Here is a 19,621-nt window from a genome sequence, read left to right as displayed (position 1 = left end):
GGGAGTGGTGCCCTCGGGCGGTGACCCGGCTCTCCAGGGACCCTCCGTGAATTTGTCTGGGTGCCACTGCGGTCTGCTCCAAGCCTTGCTCCTACTTCGTTTCACAAGATTTGGCTCTGGCTCAACACTGACTAAATTCACTCCTGCTTGAGAAATCTCCTTTGTAGCCTCTCCGCATTTTGAACTAACCCTTTTCAGATGTAAGAAACGGCCACTTCTCTCAAGTTCGTGTCGAAAAATTCCTTGCAAGCTTTCTACGGCTCCTGATGTTCTTGTTTAGCATCCAGTACACTTCCACAACAGCAGCTTCAAGTTGTACGGGCATTAGAGACACATGAAGCTAAAGTCAGCCTGTGGCCAGGAGAGCGATGGGAACTGATCTTACACAAGCACTGTGCGGTTACACAAGTTTTGTGTACAAGATTACGTCTATAAAAGCAAAACTGCACCATGTGCCTTTAGAGGAAGTCTAGAAAAGGATGCGTAACATCTCTGAACTGCTGACTGGAACCTCACCACATACCTGCTCTTTCCTTAACAGTGATAATTATACCTTATTATCTGCATCTTGTTTCTGGAACAGCTTCTTAATCAAATAAGCTGTTTTGTGTGCGCACCAGGAATTAGCAAGTTCCTTTTTGTTTCGGTAGCAAAGCTTGCTGTGTTCTCAGCGCTCCAGTTTCACTTACACCAGGAGTGGCAGTCCTCTAGGTTGGACTTTACATGAAAACATTTCATCGGCTTAAACAAGGCTGTAGTTTGATATATCCATTTTCAGTGGTGAAACTAGTTCAGGAAGTTCCTGTCCCCACGGCGTGTTGGAGAGCTGGGCCACAACGTGCAGTTCCACAACCAGTTTTATTGGCACACCTGAAGAGGCATTTTGTGGCAGTGCAAGGAGACTCATCGACTGGAATTGCTTCCAAATCCACGGAAAACATGACACTGCCTCCTCATACTGTCTTAACAGATGTAGTTAAAATACTCCAAATCCCTTCACAGAAACATTTCAGAATTTGAGACTCAAGGGGCCTCCTTGCCCATGCTGGCAGGTTTGCACACTCACTCTTGCTCTGAGCAGCGACCCTCTCTCATCCTGATGGATAAATAGATATAAAGTCCTGGAGCTAAATATAAAATTTTCGTCCAGAAAAATTTTATATGTATTTTGCTGAAGTAGCACAATGCCTTACAGCTGCTAGTGACACTTGTCATGGCTTGTTTTGGTTATGTTTATGAGCTCTTTGGAGACTTCTATGCAAGAGTAGCTTTGCAGATCTATTCCAAACATGGGCATTGTCACATGTACCACTGTGCTGGAGGAGCACAGTCCCAGTCAGATGGCTTCTCTCCAGGGACAGCCTGGAACAGCATTGCAACCAGGTCAGCTAGCGCAAGTAGTTTCAGTAACTGGCAGGGGACTTCTAGCCCTGCAGTTTTTATCTGCAGTGACTCCCTCGCTGCCAGTAGCAGCTATGGCTCTGGAAGCGAGAAGAATCAGCTTTGCAGGATTAAATTCAGATGGCTCTGAATGCAATGTCAGTGATTTCAGCACATGGCTGGGCTTACAAGTCAGTGCCATTTCTTTGCTGCAAGGTAAAGCAGCAGTGTTTGAATGTCACACATTTGCACGATCTTAGGGAATGATTTGGGTATTGGTAGAGTGTTACTTATTGACTGATGAAAGTGGAGAAAACAGAGTTTGGTTAGCAGCAGCAATTAGATTAAAAAACAGTTCGTGGTAACCATTAACACATTCCAACAAAATAATAACGGCTCTGCTGATTCTCCCATTTCAATTGCAAAAAGTTGATATTGTGAAAGAAAACATGAGCACCGATGGGGTAGAGTGTTACAGGTGGGAGACCTGGCATGGACCAAAGGTCTCTGCAGGACAGAATAACAGAGTTGCAGGTGGTACTGGGGTGAACTGAAAACCCTTCTATAGAGGAATAAAGCAGGGTGGGAGACACAGAACTCATAGGAGAAACCTGGAGACAGTGAGATGTGCCAAAGTCACAGGATTGTTCAAAATAAACTGGGAGGAAGGGAGTCGATGGGTGAGAGGAGGAAGCTTCAGGAACATGGGGGAAATAAATAAGAGTGCATGTGGGTCTCTTGCTATTGTCAGGAGGTGGTGTTAAGACCAGCTCCTTGGCACAAAGGAAGGTGTGAGTAGTTTCAGAAATGTCCTGAAACAGTAAGTAGCACAAAAGGACACGTGGTGGGAAACCACAACTAAGACATAAAGGACAGGGAAACAGTTACACTGAGATTAGCAAAGGGACTGGAAATTACACAGACAGCAGGCAGGAAACAGAAGGAATATCAGAGGAGAGAAATACGGCAACAAAGTGCTGGGAGGAGCCTTGAGAGGCTGTCATGCCCCAAAGCTCCCTAGTACATTTCTGTAGGTAACAACACTGATGTCATCTGGAAGGTGACACTTCATGTAAAGACTATGCTTAACGAGGCCCAGGGATAACGAACAGCCAGGGAGAAGCAACTGGAATGGGAGTACACAAACGCCAGGAGCCTGGGCAACACAACACAGGAACCTGAACAACTGGTGCATGTTGTCAGACCAGATACCGCAGGCATGAAAGAAAGAGGGTGGAATGGGAACTGTGACTGGAAAACAGACATTTTAGGGAATGTGTTACCCAAGAAAGAGAAAAATAAAAGGTAATGGCACTACAGTAGCAATTAGCAGCAAGTGGCTTTTAAACTAACTAAACCACAGATTAATCAAGAACCCAAAAGACATAATGGGAATTAAAAATACTTTTAGGGTACAGCTTAACCTATGAAAGGGGTTCCTATACGTAATGGCAGCCTGCTGCAGCAATAAAATGGGGAGTCTGATGCTCCTAGATGGAAAGAGGCAAGATAGGATGAGAGAATAAGGCATAAGAGGGAGGAAGAAAAGAAGACGTGTAAGACTGAACACAACAAATCACAAGTATAGGAACAGGTACCCATCAAAAAAATCGTTCTCACAAAGATAAGGGCTGCCTCTCAAAGCCAAGCAGGCATTGGGAAGGACACTAGAATGGATGACAAAGTTTCACTGAAAAGACAACCAGCCGACCAATAAAGCACCATCTATCTGGCATGCTCCAGAAATGTACTTTGGGGCTTCTTTACTAAAGTATAAAGGTTTTTTTAAGAAGTTGCACTAAACTAAGACCTAAAAGGGAAACTGTGCAAAGAAATTCTCTATACCATCAAATCCCTCTGCTCCGGGCTTGTCAAAAGTCACAAAGCAAAATCCCTTTTGCCAGCCCCGCTCCTCAGATGCTGAGTACAGGACACACACCCCAGTGCTCCACTTCACGTATGTTTTACTCAGAGCATAGAAAAGTCGGAAGACAAATGCACAAAGGAAACGAGACACTCTAACCCTCTGACAAAAGGAGCACGATTAGCTCCGGTGTTTCCTGATGCCAACTTTAGCTACCACTTTTAAAAACTGAAGGAATTAGTTTGCCATCTTTACCCCTCAAATTGCAGTATCTGCTATCAGTGAATGCCATTTTTTAAATCTTATACCAAAAAGGGAGAAAATTACTCCAGCCACCCTCCATCACACCAAGGCTGTCTGTTGAAGCACTTCAGCTATGAAGCAGGGATTTGGTAGCAGTCGCGCTGCACCAAACCACAGCAAGGCCGGACGAGGCTGCTAGGCGCTACATGGCCTGTTGAGTGGCTGACAGGATCCCCAACGCTTTTGAAACACGTCTTCCCCCTTCCTGCCAAGCCAACAAACATGCACGTGTTAAGACAAGATAGTGCAAGCTGTCAACCTGCAGCAGCACAAGGAGCAGTGATGAAGAAAAGCATCATCTAGTAAAAATTGAGAAAAGCTGCATCACAATGAAGTTGGAAATACACAACCAGGGTCTTAAAGAACGAGGTGTAGTACGGGCTTTCCGTGGGGAAATTGTTTGGCGTACATTGCGACCTTCCCAGTTATTTATCATGAGAAAACCGTGGTTTGAGCCATACACATTTAAAACATAAACTTCCCCGTGAAGCACCAGGAGGGAGGAAGGGGGCTGTCGCAAGGAGCCGCATCACCACGGTTCATGGCGGGAAGGCTGCGACGGCCGAACCAGCCACCCCTCACCACGCGGCCAGACCCGCCGCGCCGCTGCTTGGAGCACGACGGAGGGAAAAAAGGCTCCACCGCCCGCCGCTGCTCGGCAGCGGCCGCTCCCGGCGGGGCCTCCCCGGCGCCGCACCTCCCGGTCCCGGCGGCCGCGCTCGCTCGCCCGCCCGCCCGCCCCCCGGCCGGGGCGGCTGCGGGCGGCGTGGCCGCCCACCCTCCCCCTTCCGTCGGGGCGGAGGGCGCCGCGGGCTGCCCCCAGCCGCGGGCTCGCCCGCTCCTGCCGGGGCGCGTCGGGCGGGTCGGCCCCGAGGCCGGGGGCGCAGCCCGGCAGGGCCCGGGCCGCCGTCGGTGCCCGCTGGGGCTGCGCGGAGCGGGGCCGGCGCGGGGCGCCCCGCCCGCGATCACAGACCCCCTCTCCGCCCCCCGCGCCTGCCACGTCCCCGCTCGGCGGCGCCAATGGGCGGGCGGCGCCAGGTGTGTGCTACCTGCACCACGTGGGCCGGGGGGCAGGTAGGGCCGCGGCCCCGCGCTGAAAAGCCCGCAGCCATTGCGCGCCTCCCAGGGGTGCAGCCGGCCTGGCAGCGGCGCCGCCCGCCCCGCGGAGAAGGGGGTGGGAGAGGGGGTAGCCGTGTGCCTCCCCCGCGCTGGGGCCTTGGGGCGGGAGGCTGCAGGTGGGCGCTCTGCCGCTTGGGTCTCGCTTGGAAGCACCTCAGGCAGGGAAAGTTTCTGGCCTCTTTTCTTCCTCTCCTTTCTTTCCCCCCACCCCGTTTTTGTATCCTTTGCGCTGTCCCGCTGGCACCATGACGGCGTCTCCCGACTACCTGGTGATCTTCTTCGTGACCACGGCGGGCACCAACGGGGCAAGGCTGGGCTCGGATGAGAGGGAACTGCTCCAGCTCCTGTGGAAAGTGGTCGACCTGAGGAGCAAGGAGGTATTTTCCCCGAGGGCGGAGCACTCGGACCTGCTGCTCCTCTTGGCCCCTGCCGTGCTGGGTACAGGTGGGGCAGCCCTAGTGCTGGGCTGGTGGTGGGTGCCCTAGGCTGGAGCAGGCTCTGGCGGAGGGCAGGGCCCGGTGCTGCAGGTAAGGAACTCCAGCCCGGTGAGCTGACTCGCCCCTCCTCTGCTTTCTCTGGAGCTGGGGCACCTTCATGACGTGCTGGTCCGGCCTGACCACCTGGAGCTGACGGCTGAGTGCCAGGAGATCACCCAGGTGGATGTGGAGAGCCTGTCACTGGCTCCACCGCTGGAGCAGGCACTGAGACAGGTGATACCCCGTAACTGGCTGCTGGATGTTGTTCTCCCTTGGGGGCTCCCCGGTGGGGTAGAGTCAGTGTTATCAGCCATTTATCCCCTCCACCACCACCATTGCGGCAGCAGAGCCTGGCACCACAGATGTGTGTGGTGGGCTGTGTGGGAGTTTCTGTCTTGCCTTTTGCTCCTCATTCACCTTGGGAGGGACTGAACCCCAAGAGAGGAAGGTCAGGCTCAGGCATCCCTCTACCCTGGTGTCCTGCCATGCTGGACCCCGAGTCTTAGCTGAGGGTAAGTCCCCATCAGTGTTGGAAGAGGCCAAGTTTAGGTGCCCCCTGAAAAGTCTGTGTGGTGGCAGGCCCTGTTAAGGCTTGTAGTGGCTCCTCAGTCCTGGGAAGGAGACAGTAGCGAAGCCTCTAGATAAACAGCGAGGTGTGTGTTATTCTCGTTGAGGGCAGGGCTTTCCAACATTGCTTGAGTGACCTGTCTGAAAGGCTCTTCTGCCCTGGCAAGTCCCTGTGCTCTTTGCAACCAGCTTTATATCTCCTTGCAGTGCTCTTGCAAATGCTCCTGGAAAAGGATTTTCTTTTGTGATGTGAACGGTCTGTATGGCCACACCTCATTAGAAGGGTGGGAAAAGAGGCGATTTCCTTGCGAAGATTATTATCATAAAAGTTATCATGTGCTTAGCTAATAAGAAACAAATCTACAGAAGTGAAGGACTAGGGTCTTACTAAATTCCAGCTCCGCGTTCCTGTTGCCCAGGAATAACATATTGCCAACTGATGATACTGCCTAGCTCAGCCACTGATCTCTTTTACATGTATGTCTTTTGTTGTTCCTGCTTTCAGTTTAATCAGTCCGTGAGCAATGAGCTGAACATTGGTGTAGGTACTTCCTTCTGTTTCTGTACTGATGGACAGTTGCACATTAGGCAGGTTCTGCACCCTGAAGCTTCCAAAAAGGTATGTAGTTGTAGCTTAAGTTTGACTCTTAGTGTGCTTTATATGATTTTTTTTCAAAACTGGTCGATTTCCCTTTAGTATGAGGGAAATCTCCACAAAACCACAGTACAAACATCACTCCTATATTAATATGCTTACCAGACTAAAGAGCCTGTCCATACGGAAGGCATAGGCAATGCCCTGTGCTTATGTAGCCCTGAGATGCCTTTTTTAAGTTTTCTAAGTTATAATTTGGAGAAAGATTTTTTTCTTAAGTGTTTAAGAAAGGAGCAATGCATTGACAGAACTAGCAGCTCCTACAGTTGTAGAAGCTGCAATGGGTTAACAAGTGGGAATTTGGAAGTGTTGCCAAATAGTTAATCACCTTAATCATAAACTGGCTTTTGAAATTTTACATTCACCTTTAGCTTCAGTGATTTTCAATCTTTGTGTATTCAGCTGACGCTCTGAGGGCGGTGCTCATCTTTCTAAGCAGCTGAGTAGTAGTTTGAGGCAGGCTGAGCGATGACTAGTCCCATAGCCTAGAGTTTTCTACAACTTCAGAGTTGCCAAATTGCTAACTGTGTTATGAGGTCCTGCCTACTTTTTATTAGTGATAGGGTTGCAGCAATATGCCGAGTCTCTAGTCCCAAAATAACTGCTTCAATATTAATAACATCTTGTTTTGTGGTTTGCTATGAACATGCATTGCTCTGTAACTGAGCTGTTCTGCTCCTCTCCTTGCAGCTGATATTTGTGCCCATCAGTTTGCTGCTTCATCTTTGAACGAGCACTGCTGCAAATCTGTGCTGTTACAAAACTGATACTGCATGAGTTTGGTTTTAATACTTGTTAGTGTTTGTACCTTTGGAATTTTAGAAGAGAAACAATGAGCATGATTCATAGTGAAGGGACAGTCCTTATATATAAGCTCTTAGGGTATAGTATGAGACAAGGTGCAAACAGGTTTTTTGAGAGACTTCTCACTTGTAATGGGTATGTGTTTTATAAAGTTAATCTTTCCATGCATGTGGATAAAAGAAGGGATGACTGATTATTTAAGTTTGTTTGGTGTTGGGGATAGGCATACTTTTTCTGTATTATTACAGGGTCACAGGTAGGAATCAAATCTTCATCAAAATCTTCTATTGCTGTTTTAAGAATTATTCATTTGAAATCTGCGCTGTGCTGCCTATAGATTAAGTAAACCAGATGCTTATGAGACCTGTAATAGTTCTTTGGTGAATACCCTAATCCTGAGGTTGGGGTGGGGGATTGCTAAAATCCAGGTAGGCAACAATCACTAGCCTCTCAAATATATTTATTTCTTTTAAGATGCCCAGCCTGAACTAATCTAGCAGCTCACAGTATTCAGAGAATGAACTGGCATCAACTGTTCAAACTGAATGTCAGTGAAGTATAGAATGTAATCTCTCATCAAGGAAGAAAAATAGCCATGCTAAAACTAGAGCAGGAAATGTTGGCAAGCACACCTGTATTTTCATGTCTGTCTTTTTAAAAAGTATCGTTTGCCTAATGTACCTGTCTATATGCTAAGATAAGCTCTAATGTTCTCAAAGAACTCGTTTTAGAGCCTAAACTTCTTTCTTTGGACTCTCTATGTGTGCTTTCACATATCCTGTCATTCTGTTACAATGCCAAGATGCTAACTAGTCGTTAAATCACAGAAAGCTCTTACTTTTGATCTAGAGAGGCATTGCAGGCAACAAACAGCCAAGTGGAACGTGAAGTACTGTGTCTGTGGGGAAGCTCTGGGGTGAAGACCTAACTGAAGAAGTAGGGGGTTTGTGCTGGTTTAAACAGCTTCCCCCAAGTCTTCTCCTTTGCACCCCCAAAAGAAATTAAAAGCATGTGGTAGGTGTAGTGGTAAGGCAAAAAGGGCTTTATTTGCTTCTGGTGGGCTACATAACTTGCTCCTGGCTTCATATGCTGCAATTAAAGCAGTTGCCACACAGACTGACAACCTGTGCACCATATCAAACCCTCATCTGCACACAGTTGGGATGGTTTTGTTGTTGTTGGGGTTTTTTTAAGGGAATAAATATTTGAAGTGTGACTATTCTCTGAAAACTCAGCCTTGTCTGTAAACCAAAATGTCTTCTGCTAGTCTTGCAAAATTTGCTTGGCTCTATAAACTGAACTGGGTGCCCTCTGGCTTTTTACAGTTAAAACTGGAATTAAGAATTGGTGATAACTGTTGCAATAGAAGTGATTTGCTCTCCTACATATATATTGGATTTGAGGCACTGGTAGTAATAGAAAAAGTGCTTTTTCACTGCCAGAAAAACATTTCTCATTTTAAACCATGTAGACAGGGAGCTGCTTAAGCAAGAAAAGTTTAAAACATACTTACATGGTGAAGAGCTATGTGAGTTTCTCTGTAGTAAAGGCTGTTTGCGTTTCCTACCCATTGTAATAAAAAGTTTGGTATCTAAAGATAAAGTAGATTAAACCCATATTAGCTGACAGTAGTGTATTTTTTTCCTTTTACAGAATATCTTATTGCCTGAATGCTTCTACTCCTTTTTTGACTTGCGGAAAGAGTTCAAGAAGTGTTGCCCTGGCTCACCTGACCTTAGTAAACTTGATGTTGCAGCCATGACAGAATGTATCCTTTTAACAATGATGGTGTCTACTGCTGTTACAGCTTTGGCTGAATTTTAAGACAGAGATGAATGAGTAATGCTTGCAACACATGTTTAGGGGTGGTATAACTTTAATGAGTGACTCGGAGCTGTACTGAGTTTTCTCACAAAGATAAAGATAAACATATGAGAATACATGTTCCCGTGGGGAAAATCCTGTATTTCTTCTTGGTTTCTGTATATTTTCTTTACTACCTTATACTTTTTGTCTCTTTAAACTTCAGCTTAGTGTAACTGGCACATTTGTTCAAATCACTGATATGAATCTTAATATTAAAGTTGTGAGGTTGCTTGTTGTATCAGGTAGATTTTTATTTTTAGGTAAGAGTGAATGTTGGGTGACCATCTTAATTTTTTAGGAGGGGGAAGGGTTATTCTTGATGTGCACTTGCAGTCAGTCTTTGATTCAGGAGTGAACCTAAGGTAGGAATGCTGTTGGCACATGTGGTATTCAGTCTTGTGGAAGCTGTACATGTTACACCTCACAAGGTGAGGCTGGGATGGAAATAAGATGCAGTTCAGTGACGTGTTTCCATTTTCAGTGGTAGAGATGTCTAAAATTACTTTCTGAATAGTCTTAAGTGGTCTGTGACCTAGTCCTGTCTGGCTCTTTACTAGTCTTAGCTCAGTTTTGTTTGCATGCCATGTACAATTACCAGGGCCAAAACTGAGGCTGTGAATGATTTGGCTCTGCCTTCCTCCTTGCATCCTTTTGCAGGCTCCAGTCCTCATCTCAAACATACTCTGTGACATGGAAAACGCTTGACTTCCTTACTGACTTATTGAAGCAGTGACCATAAAAGCTAGCTAGCAAGGAAGGATAAAGGCATTTGAGAGGGTTTTCTTACTATTTTCAGCTGGGTTTTGTTGTTGTTTCTAATAACTTTTTTCTTCTGACTAGCTTATTGTGTCCATAGAGTGGTTGCCATTACAAGTCAGTATTTTTCAGACTCAGTCTGGCTTGTGAATTATTTTGACCTTTCACTGCAGTATTATTGCCTGGGCTTTGTACCTGTGTCAGGGGCATAAAATATCCATATATGTGTGGATTTTTTTTGTTTAAGCTTAATTTGCAGGTGGTAAAGCAGAGCAGACAGCCTCCAGTATTGAACCTTATGGTAAATCTCCCCTAGTGAAGGGGCAGAAATCACTTCTTCCCCTACTCTGAAGAGAGTACACTTAGTGTAGGAGTGTGACTTTTTATGTAGAAAAGTTAAATAAATGCTTGTGTTGCATAGTTTAGAAGCTGGATGATGGAGTTGTCTTAAGATCAAAAACTGAATACATTGTTTAGGGATGCCTTGACCTGAACAGGAGAAGTTAAAAACATTTAGCTACTTTGACTGTTTTGGGGAGATGCCTTTGCTTTCTCCTCATGTGAGTGTCTGGTGTACGTCTTGCCACTGTGGGAATAATAGTACAACTGTAGCCACCCAGAGCATTGCTGGTCAGCTAAGGGATGGTGACAGACTGTACTCCCTGCCTGCTAGGAGAGGGGAGCAGACCACCCTGTGTTACCCAACTGTCAGGAAGCCCCTGAGGAGTCACTACCATCTAAGGGTGGCTTTGGCAGTTGCCAGTAGTATTTTCTCCATGTTCCTAGAGTGTCAGTCAGTCTATCCAAATGCTTTCAGCCTGAGTCTGAATTATGGATCCAAAATGCTTTGTAAGGTATATAAGCCTAAACAACTTCTTTCTGGTTTTATATTAATCTTTGTGGTTTATCTTGTTTTGTAACTGCTGATGCTTGTTTTGTAAACTTGCTATTGTTTATGTAATGTGGCTGAAATCAACTGACTCTGCCCTATATTGCTTGAGAGTTTTGGGGGTGAAGGATGCAGAGATCAAAAAGGTAAAATAATTTGGTTTTGTTTCATTGACAAACATGATCATTTCCTTTTCCCTCACCTTGCTGAAATGTACCAACTTAACCTCGTTGGTTTCAGAAGCTGTTACAGTACTGCTTACTTGGATACTCTGGACATATATGTAATGTTTGGGATAAAAAAAAAATATATATTGAAGCAGGTGCTAAGTCTGAAGACCAGTTCGTTTTGTGCAGAGATTTTCTTTTTCCTTCATGTAAGCAGGACAGCTACTTTCCTCCTGAGATGGTTATGCAGCAAAGAAAAGCAAATGTCTAAATAAAAAGTAACTTGAATTTGAAGTGGATATGTTGGGGCAGAACACACAAAATCAAATTAAAACCAGAGTAGGTTAAAATGAAGTTGCAGATTAGTGCACAGAGTCTGACCAAGCTCTTATTGTTGTAGAAAGTGCAGATCTTCCACCTCATGAATGTAAAGGGGCTGCATGAGGGAATCTCCCATGATTTGTGTCACAAACTATACTGGACCAGGTTTGTTATCTTTGAGGATAGAAGGTTTTGGTTTAGGGGCAGGGTACTGACTAGAGATGCAGAAGACCTACATTTGCAAACTGGTAGGAGCAGGAGTGGCATGATCTTTGGGCACATCCCTTCATGTACTTACATCTCCATTTAACTGCGTGTGAGGTGGTTGTGATCAGTGAAAGGAAACTTGTGTGATATTAAAGTGTTGGAGGAAAGCTGAGTATTATTGTACAGATATTTAAATTATTAGGAGTCTTCCAAAAGTTTTATTTTGATGGGTAATATTTAAACAACAAATTACAGGTAAATGGAGAATATACTCTATTACTACCAGCAGTCAGGGGTCATAACTTCTTACTGCACAGTCAGTCAAGATATATGTTCCAGTGTCTAACATGCTGCCAAATTGGTGCTTGGCTACATACTTCTTGCAGATGGGACAGGCACAGTCTTGAAAAAGAGAATAGAGATACTAAACTAAATAATTGGCTGGATTATTCTTCCTTTAGAAAGCACTTTTGGGACTTACTCTTTCAGCAAACTACTTGAAATTTGTGTACAGAAAAGAAACTGCTTCAAATCCAAGAATTCTGGTGAAAGCTTGACATGTCCTCTCCTCCCCCTGCTGCCCACCCCCCCAAAAAAAATCTAAATTTCATGTACAGGCAGCCACTGATTTATTTTAGTTCAGGGTAAAGAAATGTTTAAAATGCCATGAAATTTGAGGGACTGAGGGAGAACTGAGACTTGCTGTATCTGTTATCTGAGTGCTACTGCTACCTAACTTAGGTCTTAAAACTGTTTTTTGTGTAGGAGACAGTCTTCTGGTAAATGTTCTTTTAGTCAATATTGTGTACAAGTAGTGACAGCAGGACAATTATGAGAAATTTTGAGGAACAAAAAACTTGAGAGAAGCGATCATGTTCCAGCAGAGAAAGGAACTCAGGTCTGTCGAAACTTTTTTTTAAACGTGTGTAAGTATACAAAAGGAGTAGGGTTGTTCTTGCACCCTCTGTACCTCCCATACTTGATGCACTTCTTGATTTGCAAAGCTTGCTGAGCCAGTTTTCACAGCTGTGAGTGCCTTCAGGGTGGAGTGAACAAAGCTTGCATGACTATTCGTATTCTGTCTGTAGAAGACTCATCCTTTGCCTCAAGATTGGGTGTGCAGAAGCCATTAAATGGCAAATAGCTCTTGCTTCCTGCAGTGAATGGTTTGCTCCACTGGCTTCTGACCTGAGTTCGTGAGGATAATTCCTAACGAGGAGTATCTGCTGGATGTTGTCAGTAGAAACACAGGCATACTTCAGAAGAGCCTGCTAATGTGCTGGATAGGACCTGGATACTGCAATACTGAAACTTGGTTTGGTTTTTTTTGACCTAGGTGTCCTAAACAATGATGCAGAGCACAGTTATAACCAATAGTACTTTAGCAATAAAAAGCCCATTATTGGGTATTACCTGAGAATCTTGCATATTGCTGTTTGTATTTCCTGTGATAGCACCTAGGAACTGGGTAATATCAGATTACTTTTATGCAAAGTAGTAACAAAAATGATGTAATCTGCCTGAAGAGACTTAAAAACAGCCAAAGGAGGAAGAGGATCAGTGCAGAACACAATTGCAATACTAGTTCATGTCATGACATCTCTGAGCTAAGTTAGTTGGTCAGTATTTTGCCATTGTTAAAGGAGTTAAGAGACTAAGAAGTAGGAAAGACAGTGGAGGGAAGAAGTCTTGGAGAGCAGTAGCAGTGGGTGAAGCTGTGGTGATAAATCTGAGGAAGTGATTTAGAAATTTCTTCCATGTTATATAGACAACTCTGATGTGGAATATACCTCCCCCCCATCCCCTTTAACTTTCTGAGTGCCGGAGGTGGTACTGCAGCTGAACAGTAAGATTAAGAAATACCTTGTTTCCCATCCTGCCTTGTTACTTGGGAGTGTCTTGCTGGTTGCTTCATTTAGAATATATGTGTGAATGCTATTGCATATAGTAGCTTTAGACAGGTCTGTTTTCTAACACTTATTTAAATGTGAACTTGGATTTATTTGCTACAATAACCTCAGTTGCCCAGGAAAGGCAACCTTTAAATATCACTGTACTTGAACATGTGTGGTCTCCTGTCCCTTCACAGAACAAGGGGTGGGTTTTATAAAGACTGTTCCATTAACAGCTTTTTCCCCAAGAGTCCATAATTTCTAGTGCCTCTGTTCACAGGAGTCCATCTATATGTAGTCAGTCTTTTTCATTAGAGTTCAGGTTTACACTTAGTTAATGTTAACGTGCTCCTTACATGTGCAGAAAACTATCAATTTTCTTCTCCAATCCTGTCTAAAAGCCTTGCTTCTAGCTAATCAGAGGCGGAGATGTGAGCAATTTTTTTCACTCCTGCTACTGTTGATGACTTTCTTCCTCCCCTCCCACTGTGTTTATATTAGAGTTCTTGGCACCACTGACTCCCTATGTCTGAACACCTGGTACCAACTTCTGTTGGCACTAGGGCATTTTTAGGAACTGTATCTCCTGTTGATCAGTATTTTCAATGAAAATGTTTCCTGAAGGAAGTGAACGTGGGGTGGGGGAGTTGTTTGTTTTCCTTGTATGATGGCTGGGAATTTGAAGCAAGGCTCTTCACAATGCTGCATTCCCCTCTCTGGCAGCTGATCACTTCTAGGGATCTTTGGCTGTGCAAAAAAGAAATATTGAAACATCCCTTCAGTTCTGAGGGCCCAGTCTAACAGCCAAGTGCATGCATGTGCACATGTGTAGGCATGTCCTCTGCCATAAGAGCTATTGAAACTCCTGCTGTGAATTTCTCTTGACTTTGACAAAGGAAAGATGACATTTCCAAAATCTTCATTAAAAAAGTCAGGCATGACCAGGGTTCCAATACTTATGTCTTCAGCAGCTTCTGGTTCCCTGGATGGGCAGCAGAGACTGTACAAGCGCAGCATGGAGCTGTTAGATGTTGCAGGAAGAAAGGTGACAGGAAAAGCAGAAGCACTCCTCTGCTCTGATACACAAGGCACCCAGAAACATCTGTAGTGCTGATTAGGGAGTCTGTCTGTAGATTATTTTTCTTTAGAACCCCCTTCCCCAGGGGGCAGGGGAGGAGATGAGCTTGAGTGTACAGCTTAGGAAGAGATACCCCAATGGAGAAGTTTCTTGTTGTCATAAATACTGATAGTCTGTTGAACTGTGCTTGGTTTTTAGCTTGTTTAAGAAAACTATTTAATATTCTCAGTATTTTACACTCCCTCCCGGTACCTTCTTTGGAGTAATGGCAATGGTTAGCAAACTGTATTCAGTCAAGCAGTTGGAGGGGAGAGATCACTGGTTTAAATGTTCTGTTTTTTAAACTAGGAAAACTTACTTAAACTACAAATGTTCCTGTAAGACTAAGCACCATCTTCTCACCTTCCATATTCTAGTGCACACTTAAAACCAACAAAGCCTCAAAATCAAATTAGCCTCAGTGTGTTATGTTGGCACAACAGCTTTCCTTTCCTTGCTGTAGAAAATGAGTTCATTAATTCAGTTGAAATTATTTTTTTTCTCACAGGATAATTTAAACTTAAGTAATTTTAAAAAATCCCATTTCATAGGAGTGACTTGTAGTCATCCCACAAGTAATAGGGAAGACTTTATTTCACAATTAAATTTGTGCTGCCTCCCCTGTTGATGAGACGATATGACAAAGCTGGTGGGTGGTGTCTGTTTCTAACAGAAGCTGTTCTTCTGTTCCCTGCCCTTCATGTAGGCATCTGCCAACTCAAAATGTGCTCAGCTCTAGGTGAAGAAAGATTTATTTTTAAGTGGAACCTTGCTATCTTGGCCTGAGAAGCAAGCTTTGAGTCTGTGACCAAGACTCTTCTGAGCATTTGAAATGCATCTAATGTAGTTTTTTGGGAATATGGGCAAATAATTGGTCCATTTTGGTGGTTTGAGTGTCTTGCATTACTGTACTGCCATGCCAGGATAGGTCTTGTTGATGAAACTCTTTCACTTTTGCTCTAAAGTCTTGATGCAAAGTGATAAGAAAGGTCAAAAAAGCAAGTCCTGTTCACAGACTGCTTTTTGTTTCATTTCTTGTTTGGTTTTTTAACCTGACACTCATCAAAAGATATGAGTGGAAAAAAATTCTTTAAAAATTTGCTTTACAAATGTTGGATTAGAGTTGCAAGTAATCTTAGTCCTGTAGCCTGGTGTTAGAGAGGCTCAAATATGACAGGAAGCAGGAGAGACTCCATAATAAACTCTGTTTAAAGTTGTGTGAAAAAAGATGGTATGTGCAACTTAAATCAGACTCCCTTTATGAATCTGTTTTTTTTATCTGGTCATTCTACAGCTGTCTTTCCAGAACAGAGCACTTCCTGCGCTCTATTGGCAGGAGAGCTTATCCTTGCTATCATCTTCCAAAATCCTTCACATCAAAGAAGATATGCGTTATGGGATTCTGTTTTGTCTCTTGGTTATCTGCAATAGTGCACTTTTACCAGATTCTCAAAATGCTTCTGCATAACCACACAAAACACAGGTTGTAACTTCTAATAGACAAGGTTTAGACAAGGTGCTGTTTGTGAAGTGGTAAGATATTAATTCTACTTTGGTATTTACTTGTTCAGAAAGCATGTGGCGTATTCCTCCTATTTCTGGAGCCTCTAGTTGATGGTTTGCTTCTCTTCCTTCCCCAAATCTTCCCCTAGAGATTAAAGAAGCTCTTAATTAAAGAGGACAGGACGCCTGTCTCTTCTGCATGCAAAAGTGTATCTGTCTGTCAAACATACATAATTCATTAGTATATTAAATATATATGTCCTTATTATGGGGTCTCATGTCCCCAGACACTATCTGGAGTGACCTCACACTCCCGCAGGTGGCAGTAGTTAGAGCCCAAGGCAAAACAGCTTATGTATCCCAGCAGGAAAATGGATTAAATCTTCCCCTGAGAAGCAACTTACCATCAAGGATAACATGAAAGCTTGTTGCTCTATCAGGAAGCCGATTAGAAATCTGTTTGGTGATGATTGACTTAACTCCAGCATAAAGATTTAAATCTTGACAAGAATAGTCCAGCATTTCCCTATGGAGCCTCTCAAGTTGAAGATATGGGGAATATTATTTTAACACTAATATCTGAACCATACAGTAAGTGATTGTGATGAATGAGTTTCCTCTGCTTGTTTGTTTTTCCTGTCTGTCCTGTATGCTGAGGAAGAAGAAAATAACTTGTGCTGTATTTCATAGATCACCGATTTTCAGATCCAGAAAGAGTGAACTACAAATTTGAAAGTGGGCCTTGGTAAGTACCTTCTTCCCCTTCTTGCTGCACACCTATCCCTTTTTTTGAAGATACTGCTTATCTTAGCTGTACTTCTCTGTATTCCTAATTTGTAAATAGCTGTTACCCTACTACTGTGGGAATCGATGAGGTACTTTAAGTGGGAAAGAGGTTTTCTATGATCAGATGCAAGCCAGTTTTCTTGCTGGGCTTCAGTGTTTGTTAGCTGCTGGTAGTTCTGGGTTCTGCTAGTAAGTGCTTAAATGGGTGTGAAGTGTGCTGTGCTATTAAGGAAGAATGTAAGCATTTTTGCAGAAGTAACCCTACTGATTCTAACATTTATACTCTTCCTGCAATTTACTTCACTGTTAATGAATACACATCGTGATTTTTTTTTTTTTTTTAAATAGGGAAGAAACATTTCAATAAAGATACTGTGCCACTAGTGAATTGATCAAGCTATGATGATTGTCTTCTTCACAAATGTTTTAAACACAAAGCCTTATCTGCTTTTGACTGTTCTGTTGTTGTTTTTTTTTTAAAAAAACCCCATACTTTTCTATGTACGAATAGAGATCTCTCTGTGGTTTACTGGATACTCTGTCTGCAGTATCACAAGAGGCTGGTGTTAAACTGATCTTACTTATATTCTCACCTTGCATGAATTCTTCCTTCCCTCTTCCAGATTAAGGAACTGTCATAATGGTAGATGATGCTAGCACTTCTGAGCCAAAAGAAGCAGGAAAAGAATGCAACAATACTGGCAAACAGTATCTAGATCAGGGGTTATGTTTTAGCATTTTTCTAAGCTTTTCCCCTTTCACTAACAAAATCCTGGAATGAGGTGGAAGATTCCCATCTTATTGGTGATGGGAGAAGTACAGAATTAGGAGTCAAGGGAACATTTTAGCACAAACACCTACAGAAAGGCCAACTGACAAATTAAAACACGAGTGAGAAACATGAACCTCCTATAGCAAGGCATACTACAGGCCTTTGTATGAGGGAGTCCTCTGCTGCTGAACAACACTTCATGTGCTTATCAGTCACATGGTCTCTTCTGTGCAAAAACCTGTCCTTGCAATAGCCAGAAAGGCAGCCTTGGGTAGCTGTGAGCGTTTTGTTGTACATGGCACTTTTAACAAGTAAGAGAACAAAAGAGACTGCGTTAATGACCAATTAAACCTGGCTTTCTGTGGCTGAGCTATTCCCATGCTAAGCAGCCAATGTAGCCTGTAGCTATATTAGTCTCTAGTAACACAGTGATGGCCTGAACAAGCAGTGTTAAGGCTAAACTCTTTTTGGGCAGGAGTCCTCTCTGTGCTAAGTATAACCCTGAACAGATTTGGTCTTGGCTTGTGACTGGCTCTTACATGCTGTCACAGTACAAATAATGTGCATTACCTTCAGTTAGATGTAGCTGCTCTGCCTCTATTTCTACCTCTCTAAGGTTAGAGTAGAAAGTGCTTGATTTTCTACCAGTAACCCTGTTCAGACAGTGGAGAAGCACAAACCATTGGCATGTCAGGAGCAGGGAGTAGATTTGGAACATTACTGAAGAGATGAGAGCTCAAGAAGCAGGAAAGGGGAGCTGGGAAAGGTGAAGCTTAACAGAGCAGACATTCCCTGATGAGAGGCATGTGCAGTGGCTTTGGGTGGTGGTGACACTTAGCCTTTTGCTGCCCTGGCAGTGCTATCCCACAGACATGGAGTGGGGGCAGAAACCAGTCCCTGGAGCACAGGTGACAAGCAGGGAGGGCACTGTGTGGTGGATATGACAGGCAGATGTCTCTGCATTACCCCCTCTTTCTGTGCCTGCAGCAGCAAGATGGAACTTGTGGATGACAATGCTGTTATCCGAGCAAGAGGATTGCCGTGGCAGTCATCTGACCAGGACATAGCAAGATTCTTCAAAGGCTTAAATATCGCCAAGTTAGTAGCAAAGAGTTTACCTCTATATTTGTAGTGCTTCATCTGTGTTGGTCATGGAATTTTATCTCTCTTGATTTCAATCATGCAGGGGAGGTGCTGCACTCTGTCTCAATGCCCAGGGTAGGAGGAATGGGGAGGCTCTCGTGAGGTTCGTAAGTGAAGAGCATAGAGATCTAGCACTCCAAAGGCACAAACATCACATGGGGAATCGATACATTGAGGTGTGTGACACTGCCTTTGAAATCCTTTTCTCAATAGGAGTGCAAACAGCATGCCAATCTCATGTTCTCTTTTCTTTCCTTAGGTATACAAGGCAACAGGTGAAGACTTCCTTAAAATTGCAGGAGGTAAGTTTTAGGGGGTGAGAAGGGAGGGTTTGTTCCATCATCATCTGTAACTTTTGGCTGTACACTGCTCCTGTTGGATGTGGCCTTTCATTTTCTTTCTTTAAACAAGTAGTTGACTGGTGTGTTGATTTCTAGTCCTCTGTTAGCAGCAGTCTAAGACATTCCATAATTTGTCTATCTTTCTTTCACTTGCCATTTTCAAGCAGCCTATAAAATAAGGATTTGATCAATCAAGGTGATCTTGAATATGAACTTAATCTGTTAGGTCACCTTCTTAACTAAAGGGACCTAAATGTTATTGGTTGCTGAAAACCAAATCTAGAGTAGTTTTTCAAAACAATATGACTGCTGTTGTTGTGGAGACTTGCATGTAAAAGCAAACAGATACCACAGTGTAAATAACAAGGGATTTATGGAACTGATTTTTTTGAAATCAAATCTTTGCCTCATACTAAAGGGGGAATGCTTATTTAAGGGGAATATTGAAAAGCTGCAAAACTTGCTCTACAAATCCTCCCATGGTCTTTTTTCATTCACTTTATGACTGCAAGCATACAGAATTTGAGTTAAGATCCAATAAGCTGTTATGTAGCTACAATACTACCTTAAGGTTCTTGTTGGTTCCTGACAGAGATTTGTTTGGGGGATTGTAAATGACTAACTAGATGTCTGAGGTTGAGGTTTTAAAGTGGAAGAAGCTATTAAGCTGTCAAATAACTAATTGATAGGCTT

The 19,621-nt window shown here is 43.7% G+C and overlaps 1 protein-coding gene across 2 annotated transcripts in view; it reads left to right on the top strand.

The window, feature by feature from the left end:
* Positions 1-4,725: 4,725 nt before the first annotated feature.
* Positions 4,726-19,621, top strand: part of ESRP1 (epithelial splicing regulatory protein 1) — a 34,957-nt gene continuing 20,061 nt past the window's right edge. For both annotated transcript variants that reach the window (XM_074897635.1, XM_074897636.1), the window contains exons 1-9: positions 4,726-5,043; positions 5,248-5,376; positions 6,215-6,328; positions 8,822-8,936; positions 16,379-16,477; positions 16,577-16,631; positions 18,432-18,542; positions 18,631-18,763; positions 18,847-18,889. In XM_074897635.1, coding sequence (XP_074753736.1) covers positions 4,912-5,043; positions 5,248-5,376; positions 6,215-6,328; positions 8,822-8,936; positions 16,379-16,477; positions 16,577-16,631; positions 18,432-18,542; positions 18,631-18,763; positions 18,847-18,889 — 931 coding nt within the window. In that variant the 5' untranslated portion in view covers positions 4,726-4,911. The remainder of the gene's footprint in view (positions 5,044-5,247; positions 5,377-6,214; positions 6,329-8,821; positions 8,937-16,378; positions 16,478-16,576; positions 16,632-18,431; positions 18,543-18,630; positions 18,764-18,846; positions 18,890-19,621) is intronic.

This window comes from Athene noctua, chromosome 2, assembly GCF_965140245.1.
Source record: "Athene noctua chromosome 2, bAthNoc1.hap1.1, whole genome shotgun sequence".
In the NCBI taxonomy this organism is placed as follows: domain Eukaryota; kingdom Metazoa; phylum Chordata; class Aves; order Strigiformes; family Strigidae; genus Athene; species Athene noctua.
Note: the sequence above shows the minus strand (reverse complement) of the source record. Positions and strands in the feature narration are given on the sequence as shown.